This window comes from Triturus cristatus, chromosome 2_2 (assembly GCF_964204655.1).
Source record: "Triturus cristatus chromosome 2_2, aTriCri1.1, whole genome shotgun sequence".
Taxonomy (NCBI): Eukaryota; Metazoa; Chordata; class Amphibia; order Caudata; family Salamandridae; genus Triturus; species Triturus cristatus.
In genome coordinates, this window is record NC_140582.1 from 867,437,728 (window position 1) to 867,463,477 (window position 25,750).

The following is a 25,750-nucleotide window of genomic DNA, read 5'->3' on the forward strand; positions in this document are numbered from 1 at the left end:
CAATAAATGTATCTTGCTAAATTTAATCAGAAGAGGTATGCAATAATGGGATAAGACCCTACTCACAGGAGCAAACCACACAGGGACTGCTGTTGCATGGGTAAATCACAGCAGCAAACCACACAGGGACTGTTAATGCATGTGTAAATCACAGGAGCAAACCACAAAAGGACTGCTGTTGCATGTGTAAATCAAAGGAGCAAACCACACAGTAAATGCAGTGGTGTGTGTAAGTCACAGGAGCAAACTAAGGAAGGACTGCAGCAGTATGCATAAATTACAGGAGCAAATCGGGAAAGAACTGCAGCAATATGTGTAAAAAAATCACAAGAGCACACTGGAGCAACATATGCAATTCTGCAGCAGCAGGCGTAAATCACGGGAGCAAGCAAACCCCACAGTGACTACTGCTGTATGTGTAAGTCACAGGAGCAAACCACACAGGGACTACTGCTGCTTGTGTAAATCACAGGAGCAAACCACACAGGGACTGCTGCTGCTACATGTGTAAATCACAGGAGCAAACCACAAAGGGACTGCTGTTGCATGTGTATATCAAAGGAGCAAACCACACAGGGACTGCTGCTGCATGTGAAAATCACAGGAGCAAACCACAAAGGGACTGCTGTTGCATGTGTAAATCAAAGGCGCAAACCACATAGTTAATGCAGTGTGTGTAAGTCACAGGAGCAAACTAAGGTAGGACTGCAGCAGCATGCGTAAATTACAGGAGCAAATCGGGAAAAAACTGCAGCAATATGTGTAATAAAATCACAAGAGCACACTAAGTAGAAACTGGAGCAACATCTGCAACTTACAGGAGCAAACCAGACAATGAGTGCATCAGCATGTGTAAATTCCATAGCACACGCGCATTTCAAGCAGGAACTGCAGCCACAACAGCAAATCACATGAGCACCCCATGGGGGTACTTGCAGCAACACGAGTAAATCACAGGATCAAACAGGGACTGCAGCAGCAAGGGGGATTCACGCGATCGCCTTAACGGGGTACCGCAGCAGCAAGTTTAAATCACCGCGGAAATTAGGTGCGCAGCATCTGAAAATCACATCCGAAAATCAGGAGTTGACTGCAGCAGCACGTGCACAGACGACAACACCTTGAGCAGAGCCCGCAGCGGAAAATCACGGGAGCAAACGACTCGACAACCGCCACAGCGTGTGTAATCACAGAAGCACCTCGGACAGCGACTCCAGCGGCAGCCGCAAGCCATCCACGGAAGAACAGAGAAGGAAAGGCGGGCACAAGAAGATACTGGCAAGCTCAGATCACATGAGCAACCACGCAGGGGCTGCAGCAGAAAGTGCCAGTGATGGGGAAAACTGGCACTGCTGCGGCAAGCTCAGATCACATGAGCAACCACGCAGGGGTTGCAGCAGAAAGTGCCAGTGATGGGAAAAACTGGCACTGCTGCGGCAAGCTCAGATCACATCAGCAACCTGGCAGGGGCTGCAGCAGAAAGTGTCAGTGATGGGGAAAACTGGCACTGCTGCGGCAAGCTCAGATCACATGAGCAACCATGCAGGGGCTGCAGCAGAAAGTGCCAGTGATGGGGAAAACTGACACTGCTGCGGCAAGCTCAGATCACATGAGCAACCACGCAGGGGCTGCAGCAGAAAGTGTCAGTGATGGGGAAAACTGGCACTGCTGCGGCAAGCTCAGATCACATAAGCAACCAGGCTGGGGTTGCAGCAGAAAGTGCCAGTGATGGGGAAAACTGGCACTGCTGCGGCAAGCTCAGATCACATGAGCAACCATGCAGGGGCTGCAGCAGAAAGTGCCAGTGATGGGGAAAACTGGCACTGCTGCGGCAAGCTCAGATCACATCAGCAACCAGGCTGGGGTTGCAGCAGAAAGTGCCAGTGATGGGGAAAACTGGCACTGCTGCGGCAAGCTCAGATCACATGAGCAACCACGCAGGGGCTGCAGCAGAAAGTGCCAGTGATGGGGAAAACTGGCACTGCTGCGACAAGTTCAGATCACATCAGCAACCTGGCAGGGGCTGCAGCAGAAAGTGCCAGTGATGGGGAAAACTGGCACTGCTGCGGCAAGCTCAGATCACATGAGCAACCACGCAGGGGCTGCAGCAGAAAGTGCCAGTGATGGAAAAAACTGGCACTGCTGCGGCAAGCTCAGATCACATAAGCAACCAGGCTGGGGTTGCAGCAGAAGGTGCCAGTGATGGGGAAAACTGGCACTGCTGCGGCAAGCTCAGATCACATGAGCAACCACGCAGTGGCTGCAGCAGAAAGTGCCAGTGATGGGGAAAACTGGCACTGCTGCGGCAAGCTCAGATCACATGAGCAACCACGCAGGGACTGCAGCAGAAAGTGCCAGTGATGGGGAAAACTGGCACTGCTGCGGCAAGTTCAGATCACATGAGCAACCACGCAGGGGCTGCAGCAGAAAGTGCCAGTGATGGGAAAAACTGGCACTGCTGCGGCAAGCTCAGATCACATCAGCAACCTGGAGGGGCCGATAGGTAAGCAGCACGTGCCAGTGATGGGAAAAAACTGGGACTGTGTGGCAAGTTCAAAGCACTCCGCAAACCAGTGCACGTCACAAGAAGAAACTGACGCAAATTACAATTAAACGCAACACAAACACTGAAACAGCAAGTGGTAACATGTAAAACAAGGAAGGGACTTCTGCTTGAAGTGCAGATCATAGGAAAAAACAGGCAGTCGTCCCTGCGACAAAACCAAGTAGAGACTATAGGAGCAAGGGCAAAGCACAGAAAGAAACTGGCACTGTAGAAACGAATTCAGATCTCATCAGCAACCAGGCAGGGGCTGCAGCAGCAAGTGCCAGTGATGGGGAAAACTGGCACTGCTGCCGCAAGTTCAAATCACATCAGCAACCTGGCAGGGGCAGGGCCCGACTGGCCGTAGCGGGCACCAGGCAATCCCCCGGTGGGCCGCACGGGTGGGGGCCGGTTTTGGCCCCCTGGGGGCCGGTTTTGTTACAGGGTCGTTGTTGCAGCATAGCTGCAAAATCGGCCCTGTAACAAAATCGGCTGAAAACAGGCCCTGGCAAAGAGCTCGGCGGCACCCCCAAGGGGGGGGGGGGGGCGGGGTCGAGCACTTTGCCAGGGCCGGTTTTGGTTCCCAGTCCGGCCCTGGCAGGGGCTGCAGTAGCAAGTGCCGTAGGGAAACGCTAGTACTGCTGCGGCAAGTTCAAATCACATCAGCAACCTGGCAGGGGCCAGGGCCTGACTGGCCGTAGCGGGCACCGGGCAATCCCCCCGTGCGCCGCACGGGTGGGGGCCGGTTTTGGCCCCCTGGGGGCCGGTTTTGTTACAGGGTCGTTGTTGCAGCATAGCTGCAAAATCGGCCCTGTAACAAAATCGGCTGAAAACAGGCCCAGGCAAAGAGCTCGGCTGGCACCCCCAAGCCGGGGGGTCGAGCACTTTGCCAGGGCCGGACTGGTTGCCAGGGCCGGTTTGGGTTCCCAGTCCGGCCCTGGCAGGGGCTGCAGTAGCAAGTGCCGTAGGGAAACGCTAGTACTGCTGCGGCAAGTTCAAATCACATCAGCAACCAGGCGGGGGCGGCTGCAATTATCGGAAGTCACAGGATAGAAAGTGGCACTGTAGAAACAAATACCAATCACATTACAAACCAGGCCAGGACAGCTGCAGTCAGTGCAAGTCACAAGAAGAAACCGGGACTGCTGTGGTGAGTGTAAATTACAACAAAACGCAAAGAAAGGACCGAAGCAACAAGTGGACATTACGGGTGAAACCAGGAAGGGACTTCAGCATTAAGTGCAGTTCATAGGACAAAACAGGCCGTCACACCCGAGGCACAACCAAGTAAAGACCACAACAGCAAGGGCAAGGCACAGGAAGAAACTGGCACTGCAGCACCACGTTCAACTCACATCTACAAGCCAGGCAGGGCCTGCGGCAGCAGCTGCCCTTAGATGAGCAAACCCCCCCGGAGGGCCTGCAGAAGCAAGTGCAACCCATAGAGTGCACACCTTAAAAAGGAGTGCAGTAAAAATGGCAAATCATACGAGTACATCGGGAAGGGGCTGATGCAACAGATGCAGGAACTGCAGGAGATCCAAAGGTGGGGACAACCGTAGGGAGTGACATGCCTTATTGTATCCATCACTCGGTGGATGGTGACACTGGAACCAGCCTCAGTTAGCCCCACCGCGCCCTCGGTTCCTAGGTCAATCGTATGGTTTGACAATCTATTGAGATTTTGGGAAGCGGGAAAAGTACACAAAAGAAGTGTCAAGTGGTGCCCTCAGCACAGACGCACACCATATTAAACATTGGAAGAAAAGCTGCCAGAAATACTGCGAAGAGGCCGCCTTAGCTGCAGGCGCCCCGCCCGCCTGGGCTGACAGGTGCAAGGTGAGCCTGGGCGAGGCGCCGAGGCTTCTTTTTAACGCAGCCGTGGGGAGAAAGCAAAAGAGAGACCATGCCCAGCTCTGGAAAACCTCAGAAAAATGTTTGTAATGAGCACAAGTAGTGAACGGAAAGGGTTGAAGTGCACCTTGTGTTGATACATATTTGAATCAAGGGACAGGGACAGCAATGTGTCCAGGATCACACGCCAGTAGAGCGAAGGGAGCCAAGATTAAATGCCGTGTCCCCTGTTTCACAGACTGCAGTTTAGCCACTAGAGTGCATCTCCTCCTCTGCCTTACCCCACAGATGCCCTCTTCCTATCTCTCACTCACCTTCGGGGTTGGCGCTGATGAAGACCCGCACACTCCGGCCTGTGGGCACCTGGTGAGCGGGCAGCGCAGCCAGGTTCCCAGAGAAGGCCGCCCGCCGGAGCGCAGAATCCCTGATCCCGGGCAGCCGGGTGCCAGGAGCGGAGGGCCACATCCTCCCTGGCGCTGACGGGAGCTTTCGCCCTGATCTCCGCAGCGGCGTGGATCCTGCTGCGGGGGGCTCAGACGGACCCCCCTCCTCCAGCGCCCCTGGGGGCCGCCCTGCCACCTGGCGACGCGGCCATGGAGCGCTCCCGGCGTGTCCCCCCGGCTCTGCCCCGGTTCTCCTCAGTGTGGCTCCCGCTGGGCTGCTGCTCCGAAGCTGGTAGGTGACGGCAGCGGTTCCAAGCTGCACCGAACTCTCGCAGCCAGTCCCTGCGGCTTCACACCGTACCAGTCGGCTCACATCAGGGTAATGGTTAAAGAAGAGTTCGCGTTACTCAGATACTATACTCCTTTAGCTACACCCTATGTTGTAATTAGCTTCTATGCGCTACAAAGTGACGACGTCTGTCTTTGATGTTTGTACCGTTCTTTAAAAAAGCAACATGCTTAAAAATACAGGAATGGTGCAAGGATAAGAGCTGACTTGGCGCCAGGAAACTGTCCCCAGTTTAAGAGGCGCTGCCCTGTCCACTTGACACCGTGCGGTATCACAGCGCCTACCTTAATGTGCCACATGCACCAGACTTCAGCGGAGGGTAGTCTGCTCGGGGCAGAGTCTGCTGGAGGGCGTTAGCTTCTCTCACAGAGATGAACCTGTCTCCTCGCATTCCTGGACAAGCAGTGCCTGCGCGGTTTTTAAAGCAGCTCGTTGCCCACTTGCTCGACACGCCTTCGAGAGTTGAGGCAGCTGGTTCACGCTGTTTGCGGGGCGCAGACTGAGCAGGGACCCTGAGGGGGCGGGAGGGACAGCTGGAGATCCTCTGTGCGCCCCAGCGGTCTGGGGCTTCCTGTGTGACACTTGAAAGGCTTGCATGGAGACCTGGCTGCTGCCCCTGCAGTCCGGAAAGCGCTGTCCAGCAGAGAGGGGAGGACACAGAGAAGCGGGGCTCCCGCTCTCTGCCAGGGAACCTTCTGCTTCCTGTGCCAGGGATGAGAGAGGTCCTGCTGCCAGTCGAACCACCTCTCAGGCGGTATCCGCTCCCACCGCCAGAGGCACAGCGGGGAAATCAGTGCAGATGCACGGGATGAGCGCTCAGCGCGGCTGCGCCCAGGCAGAACGCCCTCCAGCCAGCCTGTCAAGACGCGCCTCCTCCCTCTGCACTGGTCCTGCATCCGTCCCAGGGCAGGGAGCTCTCCAGGTTGGCCGCAGGGGGGAGCGCGCAGGCGCTGGAGAGGCTCGGGGCGAACAGCAGCCCCTGCCCGGCAGCTACCTAGTGGAGACCCCCTGGGCGGTGCCTCACTTGCTGCACTGGGTGCGCCTAGTGTTCACACTGACCACTAATCCATTCCCCCACTGACCGCAACTCTGGGCTGCGCAGGTAGGCTGCAGAGCCCCCCCCCCCCCACCTTTTAGACCCCTTCGAGGGGCAGCAGCCGCCACCTCTAAAAGGCTCCTACGGCACAGTGTACGATGTGCCGAGAGCCGGAGCCGTGGCACCAGCCTCCACGTGTCACTGGTGCCCTTTACGCGCAGCCAAGACCTGCCTCTGACCACTGCACGGCGATAGGTACCGCCGCACAGCGGAAAGCGCAAGACACTGATCCGAGAAGGCTTCCCAGTGCCCAGCTACCTACACCCACATCCGAATCTGGCCTGTTACCTTTACCAAATGCGTACAGGGCGGGCATACACAGTAACCCGTTATCGAAGCAAATGTCCAAATGGCTTTTCCGCCTCGTTACAGACTTGATCGGATTGTGTTCTCAAGCGGAAAGTGGATAGGTGACATTAAGTGCAATTTATTATTTTTTAATGGGTCGTCAGTCCTGTTAAAAAGGCATGCTTCCCAGCTCAGACAAACGTTCTGTTTTTTTGTACTCGAAGAGTTCATCCAATACTTGGACCCATGCCCACAGAGAGAGTTTTTTTAATTACGCTTTAGTCTATTTCTACCCTAGTGACAGCTCCCCCTCGTGAGCTGGTACCGTCGCAAAGTATAGGCGGACGGTCTCTGCACGCGCCTCACTCAGCACTAACAGCAGGGCGCTCAGCCCCTCTAAAGAGCATCACAGTTTATTACAACTGAGACGAGCGTCTTCACACGGACAGCTCCAATTAGATAGAAGACGGCTTGTTTTGGAACATGAGTCTGTTCACACTTTGTGTCAGAACGGAATCCCTTTGTACGTGCCTGTCACTTCCATCCGTGCAGGCAAATTAACGACACACACTGGCGGTGGGCTCATCTCACCGACTCCCACGTAAACAGTTCACGTTTCATTCTACATCTAAAGATGCCGGCGCAGTCTTATTCAAAGCCGAGCTGTGATTAAAGCGTGTGCAAACAACGCACGTGTAAACCGCGCTCTCGCGCAGCGCTGACGCACCGCCAGAAGGCCTCCGTGTCACTCTCTGCTCCTGTTACTGTGTTTGACAGGCTGACTTGAGCGGCATGCTTTGACTAGCGGGCTTCGCTCGCTCACGTTCCCTTGCAACCATTTGCCGTTTTTCAGTGTTCTTTCGTGTTTTGTCTAAACGCATCTGTTGTTATTGGCAGCCTTTCCATCTCCAAGGAGAATTACTGTCGGAGGTATTGCAGAATGGAAAAGGCTTGTTTCTTGGCGCTGCCTCTCCGCTTGTGAATTGCAGTTCTGTTAGTTATGCACATGCACTCGGAGGTGTAGTATAAGCGGAATAATCGTATCACGAAGGACAGGGTAAGAACATAGTAGGTAGGTTTGAGTTGCTTCGCCTCCAATCACTCCTTGGCTGCTTCTTTGCTTTTGACTCTGTACGGCGCTGTGCTGCCCGTTGGCAATGTTCGAACTGTACAAATACCACATAATTACATGCATACTCGGCCTGGAGAAACAATTTAATTACTCTGAGTAATCGGAGTAAATTCAGTAATCAAGCATTACTCTTGTGATGTGAAATTACCAAAATTACGCAATTTCACCAGATTGAGTAATTAAGAGTAATTTGGGGCAAAAATCCTATTACAAGTAGGGGTGGGCGGAATTTGCGAAAGCGACTTTCGCAAATTATCGCGAAAATGTTTAAAATCTCCGCAAACACGCGGAAATATCGCGAAGATGCGGAAGTTTTTTTCCCGCCCGTTCGCGGTATTTTCGGCGTGTTCGCGGCTCGCCAACTTACCCATGCGGTTGCTTGCGGGCGCGGCCATCTTGTTTTCACTCTTCTCGCGGTGCATGATCGCGAGAAGAAAGACGTGCTCGCGCGACGCATGACGATACTGCGGGCGCGAACTGTCGCGAGACAGCGCAAATGGCTACCAACAATCCAACATCTCGTGGAGAACGCGACCGGATCGGGAAAACTTGTCGGCGAACGCGGGGATTCAGGTAAGGCGATCGCACGCGCGCGAGAATGTATTATTTTACAGCGTGAGCAAGAACCAAATTATCGCTAAACTGCGGAATGCAGAAATTTTGACATTTTCGCGCTCTCCGCGGAACGCGAAAATGTCAAATTATCGCAATTTCCGCGAGCAGAGCGGAAATTTAGCCCAGGCCTAATTACAAGAGCATCGGAACATTGAGCTAAGAGAACAGACAGCTGCTGGCTGCTGCGGTTTCTTGTCCTGCAGCATTTAGTGGGTAAAATGGATCCCCTGGCCCATTTTGGATGCAAGTGTGCATTTGGCACTAAGAAAAAAGCGCTAAATGCTGGATTACGCTTCTCACACAACTACTCATAATTACGATTAATTCTGCGTTAATTACACTACAGATAATTATGCCAGTTATGCCCACCTCAATACACACACTGTCACACGAATGTAGGCAAATAATAAGCCGGTCAGCAGCCTTGAGCCCCAGCTCAATGGTGGTGCCTGTCCCTTTTTTTGTGTCCCCCGGGGTACTGCAGTTTTACCGAAGGGGATACATCTGATTATGCGGCCTCTTCTGGTGCACATATAGCACCTACACTATCCTAAGAGCATGTTCCCTCTTTTGCATGAAAGCCATGCAAACGCTTCAATTACTTACAGGTAACTGCATTACTCAGAGTATTTTTTCACAATAGCTAATTACGTAATGAGGCCGCCTCGTATCACAGACACATCCTACATTTTAAAATGGTGAAATAGCCCCTACCATCCTCATCACCCCCTGTTTTAGTTGGCACAAGCCCCCTCTCAATACATTCGGCCTGTTTTTATCAGGGCGGGTGGAAGGAAGGGTGTCTGTTCACTCAATCTAATAAAGGAGGCCCAATGCCTTGAATGGGAGGAAAGAGTGGAAGCTCCCTTTGACACCTCAATGGAGGACGAAACCCTATCAGAGACCCCCTATACCCTTAACACTGCCCTTTCAATCCCCACGCGTCAGCCTGAGGGTTCTCAAGGACTTGGCCTGAAGACAGGCAATGCTAGGGGAGATGGGACTACTGCAAGCAGAAACCAATGCTTACATTTAAGGTCATTATGAGATGATGCCATACTGGAGCCATCAGGAATACTATTAATTTCACTTGTTTTAGCCTGATCAAAAACCTCAGAAATAGAGGGAAAGGAGGAAAGGCATAAAGCACCCCTTTGGCCTAGGGCAAGGCAGAGAGTGCACTGCACACGCCTTATCCTCCCTCACCCTTGAACAGAATCGGGGATGTATGGAATTCAGTTTTGTTGCAAACAAATCTCCTTCTGGAGGACTCCATCCTTGGCAAATCCTGAAATATGCTTGTCTGTTCAGGCAGAATTCCCGAGAGGAAGGAATCTCCCAGCTCTATTTGTTGGCCTTGAAATTCAGTTTCCCATGAATGTAAATCGCCTTCAGACCCAGGATGTTTTCCTGTGCCCATAAAAACATCTGGTCGGAAATTCTTGACATTGCAGGAGAGCTCGTGCTCCCTTGTTTGTTGAGGTAGGACTTGACTGCGTTGTTGTTAGTCTTTACAATAACACTATTGTTCACCAGCAGATGAGCAATTGCCAATGGTGCCCCATATGTTGCCTGCAGTTCCTCCAGTTGGAGGACCTCAACTAATGGTTGAGGTCCTCCTGAACAAAGCCCCTGGACCAGCTTAGATCCAATCCAGGCTACCCATCCCACTGATCTGGCATTGGTTGTCAAGAAGATTGCCGTCTGGGATGTCAGGCAGATTCCTTTCCTTATGTTTGAAGACTGCATCTAACAAGAAAGCTCCGCTCTCATGGCCACTGTCACAGGATTTTTCAAAGGCAAGTCCTGAGATACCATGGGCCAATAAGCCAGAAGGAGTCTCACCACCCTATTCAGATGAAACCTGGTCCAAGGTACAAGAAACATTGGTGCTACATGATCACCCTGCACCTGCAACCAGTCCACTTATGTTGGATTGTCCTGCAACATAATCTTCAACAAGTGAGTGTGAATCTTGTCAATCCCTTTCTCTGTCAAGGAAACCAATCCTATGCTGGTTAGAAACTTTGCACCAGTGAAAGTCTGGCCCTTAGCAAGTATCAGACAAGACTTCTTCAGATTTAATAGCAATCCATGAAGTTCTAGCACTGCAAGTACTCTTGTGACATGAGCCACTGTAGTCTCCAGGGAGAAAGAGAACACTAGACAGTCGTCCAGGGACAAACAAATTGCAATGCCTTCCTGATGCAGCACTCTCACCAGCAGAACCAGGACTTTGGTAAAGACCCTTGGTGTTGACTTTAGACCAAGGGCAGCACCAAAAACTGGAAGTGCAAAGAGTCGACTGCAAATCAAAGAAATTGTTGATGTTGTTTGTAAATGGGGACATGGAGAAAGGCATCCTGAAGAACAAAAGTGGCCTGGAAATCACCTTCTGACACTGAAAGGAATAACTTGCGGCAAAGAGAATATTTTGAAATGAATTGTCTTTACCCGTTGGTTCACTCCCTGTAGGTCAAGCACTGGTCTGTATTCACCATTTGCCTTCTGCACCAGAAACAGCATAGAATAGACTCCCTTTCCCCTTTCTGTTGCAGCAGGAAATTCAAAAATTGCCTTCTTGTCCAACAGGGCTAGAACACCAGACTACAAAGTCTCTTTTCACAGGATACTTTGGACTAGACATAGGGAGAGTGCCCAACTCAGAGGCTTCTGGAGAAACCTGATCACATAGCCTCACCTGATCAATGTGAGCACCCATTAATCCTTGATCAAATCCAGCAGTCTTCCACCAACTGAACATCCCTCACCCAGAAGGAAAGACTAGTCAGGAATGATTCTTGCCTGATCCAGCCTGTTTCCCAGACACCTTAGTCTCTGAGATATTCTTAGGCTGAAATCTCCTTCCGTAAAATATCCCTTAGCATACTCTCTGGAGAGACCATGTAAAAATAGGGTCCACTCCTAATACTACATGCCACCCCTGTTGAATGCAGCAGCATAACAGCAGACAAGATTTCTGGATCTATTCAATTAAAAAAGCAAAAGTTACAGGGGCGTTATTGTTACACTCAGAATTCACTCGTACAAAACCAGTGAGATTCAGCAGTAATTACCTGAGCTATCTATAAAGTACGCCCCCCGCTATACACTGCTTATGCCCTCACATATTGCATCACTCATGACATGGTCAGTGACATCACTGATGACATTTCAAATTACATCACTAATGACATCATCAAGTGAGTGTACATGTTTTGTAAGTTGATGAGTGTTAAACATATGCACTAACCTACTACAGAATTTAAATTGATATACTAGGTGTATTACTAATAAGTGATACTATTTTTAGCATATGTCATCTGAGTGGCTGTGTGACTGTCTCTATCAGTGTGTGCGTAGGTGTCTGAGTGGCTGTTTTGGTATGTGAGTGGGTGCATGAGTGGCTGTATGGGTGAGTGCATGGGTGTCTGAGTAGCTGTGTGGGGGTATGAGTGACTGTGTGAGTGTTTGGGTGTGTGAGTGGGTATGTGAGTGGTTTTATGGGTATTTGAGTGGGTGTGTGAGTGGTTGTCTGTGTGTATGAGTGGGTGTGTATGCAGTTGTATGGTTGTGTGAGTGGCTGTGTCAGTTGCTTTATGGGTTTGTAACATGGTGTGTAAGTGGTTATAGGGGGTGTGACTGGGTGTGTGAGTGGATGTGTGAGTGTTTGTGGGGTGTAAGTGGGTGCGTGAGTTGTTGCATGGGTTTATAAGTGGGTGTGTGATTGGTTGTGTGGGTGTGTGAGTGGTTGTATGGATGTGGGAGTTGGTGTGTAAGTGGTTGTGGGGTGTGAGTGGGTGTCTGAGTGGTTGTATGAGTGTGTGAGTGGGTGTCTGAGTGGCTTTGTGAGTGTGTAAGTGGTCATATGGGTGTGTGAGTAGTTGTATGGGCTTGTAAGTGGGTGTGTGAGTGTCTGTGTGAGTGAGTAAGTGGGTGAGTTAGTTATAATGTTGAGTATGTGTGTGAGTGTCTGTATGGGTGAGTGACTACAAGTGTGAGTAGGTGTATTAGTGTGTGTGGCAGCATGACTGGCTGTGGTGCCAGTATGGGTGCGTGAGTGGGTGCATATGTGGCTGTGTAGATGACTGTGTGGGTGTGTGAGTAGTTGTATGGGTCTGCATGTGTGGACATATGAGAGGGTGTATGAGAGGTTCCATGGCGATGTGAGTGGGTGTGTGAGTGTTTATGTGAAACATGTCATTAGTGATGTCATTTGAGATATCATCAGTGTCATCACTGGCTGAGTTATGTAATATGTGAGGTCAGAAGCAGTGCATTGCGGGGACATAAGTAATAGTTAGCTCAAGTAACTATAACTACTGAAGTTCACTAGTTTTGTACGAGTGAAATCTGAGCCTAATTATAAAGTCCCCGTAACCTTTGTTTTTTCAGTGAATTTCTAAGTTTTAAAAAAAACTATTTCCTAACAGTAATGTCCCTGTAACCTGTTTTTTTCAGTGTATTTCTAAGAATTTTTATGTTCTTTCCTAACTAAAATGTACATGTAACCCTAGGTTTTATTAGCGAATTTCTAAGGTCTTTTACATATAATTTCCTAACTGTAACCTGTAACCTTTGAGAGTGGGTGTGTGAGTGGTCGTATAGGTTGGTCAGTGGGTATATGAGTGGCAGTATAGATCTGTAACTGGGTATATGAGTGGCTGCATGGGTGTGTTAGTGGGTGTGTGAGTGGCTGTATGGATCTGTGAGTGGGTGTGTGAGTGGTTATGTGGGTGTGTGAGTGGCTCTATGGGTGTGTGAGTGGATGTGTGAGTGGCTGTGTGGGTCTTAGTGGGTGTGTGAGTGACTTTATGAGTGTTTGAGTGGGTGTCTCAGTGACTGTGTGTCTGTGAGTATATGTGAGGGGGTAGAATGGATGTGTCAGTAGGTGTGTGGCTGTCAGTGTGGATCTGTCAGTAGCTCTGTGAGTGACCGGGCCAGAATAGAATCTCACTTGCCCCTTTATTGAAGAAGAGTCCACAGTTTTGAAGAAAAAGTCTACCTAACAGGAGTATTTTCTACTGGTTAATTAGTAAGTGCTACCTTGTTGGGTAATAACTAGTGCATATTCTACACTACAGCTGCGCAATTAACCCTGGGCGTAGTTCGCGAAGTAGCACTTCGCGAAGCTTCGCAAAGTGCACTTCGCACTACGCGAGGTACGCATAGCACTTCGCGAACTGCGTAGTACCTTGTTCGCACTGTGCCAGATGTCGTTTTCAATGATTGCACAGTGCGGACAAGCAACCGGCACTTTGCAATCATTGAAAATGGCATCTTGCACAGTGCGAGCTGTAGTTTTTTGCTGCTCGAGTAGATTTTTACTCGAGCGGCAGCTTTCTCAACGCAAACTGGTAGTTTCTCATCGCGAGCGGTCGCGAGCATACGCGACCACTCGCAATGAGAAACCTGACCTCCTCGCGTGGGGAATCTCGCCGGTAGGTTTATTTTCCATGCTCGCGATCGCCAACTTGATGTTGCTGATCGCGAACAGGGAAAAAATGACCACAGCACTACGCAACACTACGCAACACTACGCTACGCGTGTTCACACTGTGCTACGTGCAATTCGCGTAGTGCGAAGTAGCGCGAACTTCGCAAACTACGCGAGCGTAGCGTAGTGCTTTGCCCAGGCTTATGCGTAATGGACCAGGAGGAAATGTCACCAGCAATGTTGTGTGCATCTCAGCAATGTGAATGTTCCTTTAGCGTCTCTATCCAGAAATCGGTGATAACATGAATCTTCATAGGGCCAATAAAATCAACCTATAAAATTCGCACTTGAGATCACAAACCTACCTGTACCACAGCCTAGGGTGTCCCTTTTCATTCCAGGTTAGTAGTGGAGACAAACTCATCTTGGGAACTGTTTTTATCTGCAAAGAATACATCCTAGCCTCATCTCTCTAAGACATTGTTTCATCGACTGACCTCTGGAGTAGGTTCCGATTGGTTCAATTAGAAATTGCATTACAACAGAGTAAATGCCTACGGACTCTTCACAAGAAACAAAGCAGTAGCAACTGATTCTCCCAACGTCATCTTTGTTCACCTCCATATGAATGTGTAAGCCATGACAGTGAAAATAAATGAAGCCTGATAACGCATATGTTGAGAACTGTACTAGTATTTACACATTTATTACTACAGTGCAAATGTCAAAGTGATAATACTCGCATCATAGCCTAACGTTACCGTTTCTGGTATAAGTTTCTTGTTTTGTACAGTATTTTTACAATGATTCTTAAATTCTGATGTTACTGAGCTTAACATGAACTCAGGCAAGCCCAGGAACATACACAATTCATACTGCATAACGTCTGTTGCTTTAATGTACACTATGTACACAAAACATGACACAATGCACCTACTATGTTTATGTACATAAGTGCATCCTGTTGAGGTTGAATTTCTGAATATCAGGGCCAAAACGGCGTGCCAAAACTTAATGGGAGGGCTGAGCAGCCCCCTCCACGGGCCAATTTTGGCCCAGGGACCCCGTCCCCCAGGGCTCGACCAAAACTTAATGGGTGAGGGTGGCAGCATGGCCATCCTCTCCGGGCCAATTTTGGACCCGGTGACTCAGTCCCTTTGGGTCCAACCAAGACTCATTGGGGGAGGGAGGCCGAGTGGCCCTTCCTCCCTAGGCCGATTTCAGTTCCAGGGACTCCAGCCCTTGGATCCTGGCCACGTCTACCTGGGTGCCTAGCCCCACCCAGGGCGCCCAGTGTGCTTTGATGGGGACCGCGGGGGAGCCTGAATACCCCTGCTGGCGCTGCTGGCTTCCTGCCTCCAGCGGGAGCCAGCATTGCTCCCACACCCAGGGAGCTACCAAATATGCAGCGCCCTGCATGCTGGAGCAATCTTTCATCTGTTTCTCTGCCCGCAAGGCAGCAAGCAAGTATATGAAAACTCTGCTCACAGCAATCCTGGAGCAGTTTGAATGCTCCCGTTTGCTGGGGGCAGAGTTAGTGTTTATTTTCAGACAGCTAACGCAAAAGCAAACAGCTATCTCCCGAGTGTGGGAACTTGGGGAGGTGGCCGGTGCCGGGAGGTGGCAGTCCCCAGGGCCATTATTGGCTCCCGGAGAGGGGCCGCGTGACCCCTCCTTTGATTGGCATGGGCTGGCCTCGGGTAGGTGGTGTTCCCCGGGGCTGTATATGGCCCAGGATGGCGGGGCCCCGCTACAACTTTATTATATTGCATAGGCCCCTGGGAGGTGGTGGTCTTGGTCCCAGGATCATATTAAATTCCCAGGAGGGCGGTCCATGTGGCCCCCCTCGAATATTATTGTAAAGCCCCGGGGAGGTGGTTGGTGGTGACTAGGGGTGGGCGACAATTTCCGTTCCGCTTGCGGAAATTGCGAAATTTCAACATTTTCGCGTTCCGTGCGGAACGCGAAAATGTCGAAACTTCCGCGATCCGCAGCCGGAACGGACATATGCAGGTTCAGGACAGGATTCATTCTGGCACCATGCTCCTGTCACAAAAATTAAACCTCAACAGGAAGCACTTACAGATATAAATAAAGCAGAGGACTTAGTTGAAGCTCAAATTCAGTAACGCATTAATCAGCACAAAACATTCGGGAGCTAGGTCGAGGCTGGGCAGGTGTGCTGTTTTCTCCCCACATCTACTGTCAAAAATTAGCTGTGATCCTTGATGGAGCTCTGTGCATCCACAACTTTGTCGAGCGCAATCCCCGTGTAGCTGCAGACGCCAGGAGGTTCTGTCTCCTCATCTGCTGCTCTGATCGGTCTCTGGCCCTTTATAAACAAGAGGCATGTGAACTGCGGTGGGCAACGTGTTACCTCCCTTTCCCCCACTATGATGGACAGCTGACGTGAGGGACCCCGGGGCCCGTCGGCGTGGTGGCAACGTTACAGACACACATGGTCACCGTAGACAACTCTTCTGGCCTTTTACGCAGCTGTAGTGTGGGAAAAGCACTAAACATTTACCCACCGAGGTAGCACTTACTGACTAGCCAGTAGAAAGTACTCCAGTTGAGTAGAGGTATTGCACAAAACGGTGGCATCTTCTTGGGTAAATATGCAGGGTAGGATTCATTCTGGCACGATGCTCCTGTCACAAAAATTAAACCTCAACAGGAAGCACTTACAGATATAAATAAAGCAGGTGCCCGAGTTGGAGCTCAAATTCAGTAACGCATTAATCAGCACAAAACATTCGGGCGCTAGGTCGAGGCTGGGCAGGTGTGCTTTTCTCCCCACATCTACCATCAAAAAATTAGCTGTGATCCTTGATAGAGCTCTGTGCATCCACGACTTTCTCGAGCGCAATCCCCGTGTAGCTGCTGACGCCAGGAGGTTCTGTCTCCTCATCTGCTGCTCTGATCGGTCTCTGGCCCCTTATAAACAAGAGGCATGTGAACTGCGGTGGGCAACGTCTTACCTCCCTTTTCCCCACTATGATGGACAGCTGACTCGAGGGACCCCGGGGCCCGTCGGCAACGTTACAGACACACATGGTCACTGTAGACAACTCTTCTGGCCCTTTATGCATCTGTAGTGTGGGAAAAGCATTATACATTTACCCAACGAGGTAGCACTTACTGATTAGCCAGTTGAAAGTACTCCAGTTGAGTAGAGGTATTGCACAAAAAGGTGGCATCTTCTTGGGTAAATATGCAGGGCAGGATTCATTCTGGCACGATGCTCCTGTCACAAAAATGAAACCCCAACAGGAATTCAGTGACGCTTTAATTCAGCACACAAAAATCTCCGCGATCACGCGAAATTTTGCGTGATCGCGGATATTTTTTGTCGTTTCGCGATATTTTGCGAAAGGCACTTTCGCAAACTCCGCCCACCCCTAGTGGTGACCGTGGGCACAATGAGCCCAAAGGTTGGGGGGTCTGCGTGGCCTTTTTCCAATATTTAAATGACGTACCGGGGAGGTGGTGGTCCCAGGAGCTAAAAGGAGCCCTAGGAGGGGGGCCCATGCACCTTTTCCTTCTTTTTTCAAATACAGGCATGCCCTTATGACCTGGCCCACCTGGAGGCTAAAGTGAAAAGAAGCACGGGAGACCACACTTTTTTTAAATTACATTTTTGCCGTGAATTTGCGACCACGCCGTGATTTTGAAACATTTAAAAAAATATGCTTTTTTGCCCTGGGGGTCCCAGGGGGACCGCAGCACAAGGCTAGGGGGTCAGGGTATTCCTACCCTACCCCCTTTTCTTTTTTTAACCTTTTTTGGGGGACTCAGCTGTGTCAGAGTCCAAAGATGGCTGTCAACACTGCCATGGTTGAAGTGCTGGCAGACAATCAGATCCCTGCTTGAGATTGGGAGAATTCGTGGAGGGGGTCGCATCTCTATATATACAAATTTGGGTTTCTTTTAATAAAGCTAAAACTACTTAACGGATTTACACCAGATAACAAAAAGGGCGCTTTTTGTACCAAGAGCTACTTTTCTACCAAATTTGGTGTAATTTCATCCAGTGGTTCGGGCTGTAGTCATCTCAAAATCCCTATGGGAATTACTATAGGAAACTCACTTTTTAACCCCCCCCCTCCCTTTTTATCAGCCCCTGCTAGACGGAACACCCCGAAACTTTCCATGAACACCAAGCCCCAACTTGAAACTTGTTTAAAATTCTTTTGTAAAGAGTCATCAAACGATGCTAAAGATAAAGGCAAGTCATATGGAAACTAGGTCCTAACTATAACTAGCTAGGATCATATTCCCATTGCACACGCCTTTTTAGGTCTCGGCTGGCGTGGGCTGCGCACATGCGCAGTCTCGCGGGCGAGATTTAATGATTTAGAGGGAATTCTGTAAAGGGCTTCAAGCCCCGCCCCTCTTTCCCATTGGCCGGCGTCACTGTTTATGCTAAACGGTGGCCAGCCATTGGGAAAAAGCACTTTGTGACGTAGACTTTTCCATTTTTCGGCTGGCCCACTTGGACGGGCTCGTCCGCTTTCCGGCTGAAGTAAAAGCTTTCTTATCTTTATGGGGCCATGTATTTCAAAACACATGGCCCCATAAAGACAAGAAATCATCTTTCACTTTCGGGACCGCGCTGGCTGCTCTCTCACCAGGGCTGGGGTTTACTTATCTCATCTCTCCCTCCCTCCCTCTGTGGCCTTGGTGCGCTGTGAGTGAGTTGCATCCCAGGCTCCGCCCTCGCACCAGGGCTGAGCCTTATCTATCTCTCTGGCGCGCTACGACCTCACTCTCCACGCTCACACCAGGGCAGTCATGTCCCTCCTCTCGCTCTGGGTGGGAGCATCGGCGTTCCCTTCCCCGTCTCCCCAGGGCTGAGCCCTCGTCCTGTCTCTCCGTCATTGGGGGACTTTGGATGATCTGCTCCGCAGGGCCTCTGCTCCGCTCCCACACCAGGGCCGGGCGTACCTCCATGCTCCCCCCCCTCTGGCCTTGGTTCCTCTGTGGGACCGTGGAGCAGTGAACAAAGAACACAACTGTACTCTCAGCAGCCTCTGTACTGGAGGACGTGGGGTCATGAGACAAAAGTGTGACAGACGTGTCTGTGTGTGTGTGTGTGTGTGTGTGTGCGCTTCAGAGGAGCATGCAGTGCAATGACGGGGTCAAGGTGTGGGCTGGTGAATGTGCGCTGTCTGCGTGTTGTGTGCTTGAGAGCAGGCTGTTTTAAACCACGGGTCTGTGTACTGTCTGTGTTGTGTACTAGAGAGCATGGTGTGTTAAATCACGAGTCTGTGTTGTGTGCTCGAGAGCAGTGTGTGTTAAGTCATGAGTCTGTGTACTGGCTCTGTGTTGTGTGCTAGAGAGCAGGGTGTATTAAAGCTTGGGTCTGTGTACCTTCTGTGTGTTTGTGCTTGAGAGCAAGGAGTGATAAAGCATTGGTCTGTGTGTTGTGTACTACAGAGCAGGGTGTGTTAAAGAATGGGTATGTGTACTGTCTGCTAGAGAGCAGGGTGTGTGAAGCCATTGGGTTTGTCTGCCTTCTGTGTGTTGTGTGCTAGAGAGCAGGGCGTATAATAAAGTTAGTCACAGTGTAATAAAGCGTCATTGGCAGGACTTGTGGGTTTACAGGGGGGGGGCAAAGCTCCTGCGCATTCATAAACAGGAGCGGGTGTACACCCGGGCGGGGGCCTCTCCTGTGCTGCTCCAACATCACAAGTGCTCTGGGCTTCTCCGAGCTGGACGAGCGTCTACAGTTCACCCCGGGGAGGTCTGAAGTTTGGCAAGCTGCTGAGAGTGGGGCAGGGGGCTGTGTGTCTGTGTGTGGTGTGTGCTAGAGGGGAGGGTGCGGGAGACAGGACATGGGTGTACCTATCAGTTCAGTTCATAAACTTAATTGTTTAAATAATAAAAGCGGTAAACTCTGATTAGAAGGTCAAGTATAAAAGGTGCAATGTACAAATAGCTAATATACAATTACTGTAGCTATCAGTGCAGCTTGTGCAGTGGCACCGGGTGCTAGGGGCCACTGCACCACAGGTACTATCACCTTTTACTACCCAACTAGGTGCGGGGGGGGTTGTTGAGTTCAGGGGTCCAAACTCAGCCGTGAGGCAGGGATCAGATTCCAACTGCCCCGAGTCTGTGTTCAGAACAGCGGTTTTTGCCACTAAGTGCCTTGAGTCCCTTGACTTCATCTGTTGTGTTAGCTCGCCAGTGGACGTTTGTGTGTTTGCCTGTGGATCTCTGAGTTTTGTTGTGTGTTTGCGTATAGCGGATGCTCTAAGCAGACTATGTTTTGTGTGCTCTGCGTCTTGATACCCTTGTCTTCATCTGTCGTGTTAACTTGTCAGTGCACATGTTTGTGTGTTTGCGGATAGCGGATGCTCTGAGCCGAATATGTCTTTTGTCAACTTGAGGCCCTTGAGTTTGTGTGTTGTGTTAGCTTGTCAGTGCGCGTGTTTGTGTGTCCCCTGCTCCGTGCTGCCTCTGTGTACTGCACGACCCTGACCCGCTCGTCGCGGCCTGCATCGTGCATGTATTCACCGGCGCCTCCTGACTGCTGCTCTCATCTGCTTCTGGCCGCGCAGCACTCTTATCGGGCCTCTGGGAGCTGAAGTTACAAGTCAGCGGATCGTTGAATGAACTCTCTAAATGTGCTTCGCTGCCGGGAAGCCACCCGGCGCGGCTCCGGCGAGCTGGGCCTGCCTTATTAGTTTTTCCGACTCTGAAGAATTAAAGTTCTGTGTGTAGCATCGCTCGCCCCTCCCCCTACCTTACTGTCACACTGGCTCCCTGAGAGGGGAAAGACACGAAGTGTGAGCGAGTAAAGTAAAAGAAAACACCGTGGCAAGAGGCGAAAATAAAGCTCCCGCCTTCCCAGGAGCCTTCACTTGGAAGGACAAGAAGCCACACACACAGAAGCAGAGAACGGGCATACAAGTATAAGCTAGAAACAGAAACGGTGAGAAAAATAGAAAGAGTGTGGGGAGGATGACAGAAATGGAGAAGAGATGAAAAAACGGAGTAGCTGAAGGACTGCAAGGAAGAAACAAGAGACATACTACTCTCTACTACTCGCTCTCTACTACTCTCTTTCTACTACTCTGTACTACTCACTCTCCTATTCTCTACTACTCTCTGTACTACTCTCTACTACTCTCTTTGCTACACACTCTACTACGCTCTCTACTACTCTCAACTCACTTCTACTCTCTACTCTCTACTACTTACTCTCTACTACTCTCTACTATACTACTCTCTACTACTCACTCTCTCCTACTCGCTCTACTACTATCTCCTACTTTCTACTGCTCACTCTCTACTACTCTCTACTATACTACTCTCTACTACTCACTCTTTCCTACTCGCTCTACTACTATCTCCTACTCTCTACTCTCACTCTCTACTACTTTCTACTATACTACTCTCTACTACTCACTCTCTCCTACTCGCTCTACTACAATCTCCTACTCTCTACTACTCACTCTCTACTACTCTCTACTACTCACTCTCTACTACTCACTCACTACTCTCTATTACTCACTCTCTGCTACTCACTCTCTACTACTCTCTACTACTCACTCTCTACTACTCTCTACTATACTACTCTCTACTACTCACTCTCTCCTACTCGCTCAACTACTCTCTACTCACTACTACTCTCTAGTACTCTCTCTACTACTCACTCCTTACTACTCTCTATTATACTGCTCTCTACTACTCACTCTCTCCTACTCGCTCTACTACTATATCCTACTTTCTACTGCTCACTCTCTACTACTCTCTACTATACTACTCTCTACTACTCACTCTCTCCTACTCGCTCTACTACTATCTCCTACTCTCTACTACTCACTCTCTACTATACTACTCTCTACTACTCACTCTCTCCTATTCGCTCTACTACTATCTCCTACTCTCTACTACTCACTCTCTACTACTCTCTACTACTCACTCTCTACTACTCACTCACTACTCTCTATTACTCACTCTCTGCTACTCACTCTCTACTACTCTCTACTACTCACTCTCTACTACTCGCTCTACTACTATCTCCTACTATCTCCTACTCTCTACTACTTACTCTCTACTATACTACTCTCTACTACTCACTCTCTACAACTCACTCTCTACTACTCACTCTCTTCCACTCTCTACTACTCTCTTTCTACTACTCTCTACTACTCACTCTCTACTACTCTCTACTACTCTCTTCTACACTCTTTACTACATACTACTACGCTCTACTACTCTCTACTACTCACTCTCTACTACTCTCTACTCTCTACTACTCTACTACTCACCATCTACTACTCTCTACTCTCTACTACTCCACTACTCACTCTCTACTACTCACTCTCTACTACTCTCTGTACTACTCTCTACTACTCTCTTTGCTACACACTCTACTACGCTCTCTACTACTCTCAACTCACTTCTACTCTCTACTACTTACTCTCTACTACTCTCCACAATACTACTCTCTACTACTCACTCTCTCCTACTCGCTCTACTACTATCTACTACTTTCTACTGCTCACTCTCTACTACTCTCTACTATACTACTCTCTACTACTCACTCTTTCCTACTCGCTCTACTACTATCTCCTACTCTCTACTACTCACTCTCTACTACTCTCTACTATACTACTCTCTACTACTCACTCTCTCCTACTCGCTCTACTACAATCTCCTACTCTCTACTACTCACTCTCTACTACTCTCTACTACTCACTCTCTACTACTCACTCACTACTCTCTATTACTCACTCTCTTCTACTCACTCTCTACTACTCTCTACTACTCACTCTCTACTACTCTCTACTATACTACTCTCTACTACTCACTCTCTCCTACTCGCTCAACTACTCTCTACTCACTACTACTCTCTAGTACTCTCTCTACTACTCACTCTTTACTACTCTCTATTATACTGCTCTCTACTACTCACTCTCTCCTACTCGCTCTACTACTATCTCCTACTTTCTACTGCTCACTCTTTACTACTCTCTACTATACTACTCTCCTACTCGCTCTACTACTATCTCCTACTCTCTACTACTCACTCTCTACTACTCTCTACTACTCACTCTCTACTACTCACTCACTACTCTCTATTACTCACTCTCTGCTACTCACTCTCTACTACTCTCTACTACTCACTCTCTTCTACTCGCTCTACTACTATCTCCTACTATCTCCTACTCTCTACTACTTACTCTCTACTATACTACTCGCTACTACTCACTCTCTCCTACTCGCTCTACTATCTCCTACTCTCTTCTACTCACTCTCTACTACTCACTCTCTGCTACTCACTCTCTCCTACTCGCTCTACTACTATCTCCTACTTTCTACTGCTCACTCTCTACTACTCTCTACTATACTACTCTCCTACTCGCTCTACTACTTCCTCCTACTCTTTACTACTCACTCTCTACTACTCTCTACTACTCACTCTCTACTACTCACTCACTACTCTCTACTACTCACTCTCTACTACTCTCTACTATACTACTCTCTACTACTCACTCTCTCCTACTTGCTCTACTACTATCTCCTACTCTCTCCTACTCTCTACTACTCACTCTCTACTACTCACTCTCTTCCACTCTCTACTACTCTCTTTCTACTACTCTCTACTACTCACTCTCTACTACTCACTCACTACTCTCTACTACTCACTCTCTACTACTCTCTACTATACTACTCTCTACTACTCACTCTCTCCTACTTGCTCTACTACTATCTCCTACTCTCTCCTACTCTCTACTACTCACTCTCTACAACTCACTCTCTACTACTCACTCTCTTCCACTCTCTACTACTCTCTTTCTACTACTCTCTACTACTCACTCTCTACTACTCTCTACTACTCTCTACTACACTCTTTACTACATACTACTACGCTCTACTACTCTCTACTACTCACTCTCTACTACTCTCTACTCTCTACTACTCTACTACTCACCATCTACTACTCTCTACTCTCTACTACTCCACTACTCACTCTCTACTACTCACTCTCTACTACTCTCTGTACTACTCTCTACTACTCTCTTTGCTACACACTCTACTACGCTCTCTACTACTCTCAACTCACTTCTACTCTCTACTACTTACTCTCTACTACTCTCTACAATACTACTCTCTACTACTCACTCTCTCCTACTCGCTCTACTACTATCTACTACTTTCTACTGCTCACTCTCTACTACTCTCTACTATACTACTCTCTACTACTCACTCTTTCCTACTCGCTCTACTACTATCTCCTACTCTCTACTACTCACTCTCTACTACTCTCTACTATACTACTCTCTACTACTCACTCTCTCCTACTCGCTCTACTACAATCTCCTACTCTCTACTACTCACTCTCTACTACTCTCTACTACTCACTCTCTACTACTCACTCACTACTCTCTTTTACTCACTCTCTTCTACTCACTCTCTACTACTCTCTACTACTCACTCTCTACTACTCTCTACTATACTACTCTCTACTACTCACTCTCTCCTACTCGCTCAACTACTCTCTACTCACTACTACTCTCTAGTACTCTCTCTACTACTCACTCTTTACTACTCTCTATTATACTGCTCTCTACTACTCACTCTCTCCTACTCGCTCTACTACTATCTCCTACTTTCTACTGCTCACTCTCTACTACTCTCTACTATACTACTCTCCTACTCGCTCTACTACTATCTCCTACTCTCTACTACTCACTCTCTACTACTCTCTACTACTCACTCTCTACTACTCACTCACTACTCTCTATTACTCACTCTCTGCTACTCACTCTCTACTACTCTCTACTACTCACTCTCTTCTACTCGCTCTACTACTATCTCCTACTATCTCCTACTCTCTACTACTTACTCTCTACTATACTACTCGCTACTACTCACTCTCTCCTACTCGCTCTACTATCTCCTACTCTCTTCTACTCACTCTCTACTACTCACTCTCTGCTACTCACTCTCTCCTACTCGCTCTACTACTATCTCCTACTTTCTACTGCTCACTCTCTACTACTCTCTACTATACTACTCTCCTACTCGCTCTACTACTTCCTCCTACTCTCTACTACTCACTCTCTACTACTCTCTACTACTCACTCTCTACTACTCACTCACTACTCTCTACTACTCACTCTCTACTACTCTCTACTGTACTACTCTCTACTACTCACTCTCTCCTACTTGCTCTACTACTATCTCCTACTCTCTCCTACTCTCTACTACTCACTCTCTACAACTCACTCTCTACTACTCACTCTCTTCCACTCTCTACTACTCTCTTTCTACTACTCTCTACTACTCACTCTCTACTACTCACTCACTACTCTCTACTACTCACTCTCTACTACTCTCTACTATACTACTCTCTACTACTCACTCTCTCCTACTTGCTCTACTACTATCTCCTACTCTCTCCTACTCTCTACTACTCACTCTCTACAACTCACTCTCTACTACTCACTCTCTTCCACTCTCTACTACTCTCTTTCTACTACTCTCTACTACTCACTCTCTACTACTCTCTACTACTCTCTACTACACTCTTTACTACATACTACTACGCTCTACTACTCTCTACTACTCACTCTCTACTACTCTCTACTCTCTACTACTCTACTACTCACCATCTACTACTCTCTACTCTCTACTACTCCACTACTCACTCTCTACTACTCACTCTCTACTACTCTCTGTACTACTCTCTACTACTCTCTTTGCTACACACTCTACTATGCTCTCTACTACTCTCAACTCACTTCTACTCTCTACTACTTACTCTCTACTACTCTCTACAATACTACTCTCTACTACTCACTCTCTCCTACTCGCTCTACTACTATCTCCTACTTTCTACTGCTCACTCTCTACTACTCTCTACTATACTACTCTCTACTACTCACTCTTTCCTACTCGCTCTACTACTATCTCCTACTCTCTACTACTCACTCTCTACTACTCTCTACTATACTACTCTCTACTACTCACTCTCTCCTACTCGCTCTACTACAATCTCCTACTCTCTACTACTCACTCTCTACTACTCTC

At 49.0% G+C, this 25,750-nt stretch overlaps 1 protein-coding gene and 1 long non-coding RNA gene across 3 annotated transcripts in view; one reads left to right on the forward strand and one right to left on the reverse strand.

Moving 5' to 3' along the window:
• NWD2 (NACHT and WD repeat domain containing 2) overlaps window positions 1-5,918 on the reverse strand; it is a 688,119-nt gene extending 682,201 nt beyond the window's left edge. Inside the window, exon 1 of the mRNA XM_085642291.1 lies at window positions 4,714-5,918. Within this exon, the coding sequence (XP_085498417.1) occupies window positions 4,714-4,864 (151 nt within the window). The 5' untranslated portion in view covers window positions 4,865-5,918. The remainder of the gene's footprint in view (window positions 1-4,713) is intronic.
• The window catches only part of LOC146862907 (uncharacterized), a 542,829-nt gene that overhangs the window by 34,619 nt on the left and 482,460 nt on the right, over window positions 1-25,750 (forward strand). The gene's annotated exons all lie outside the window — the stretch shown is intronic.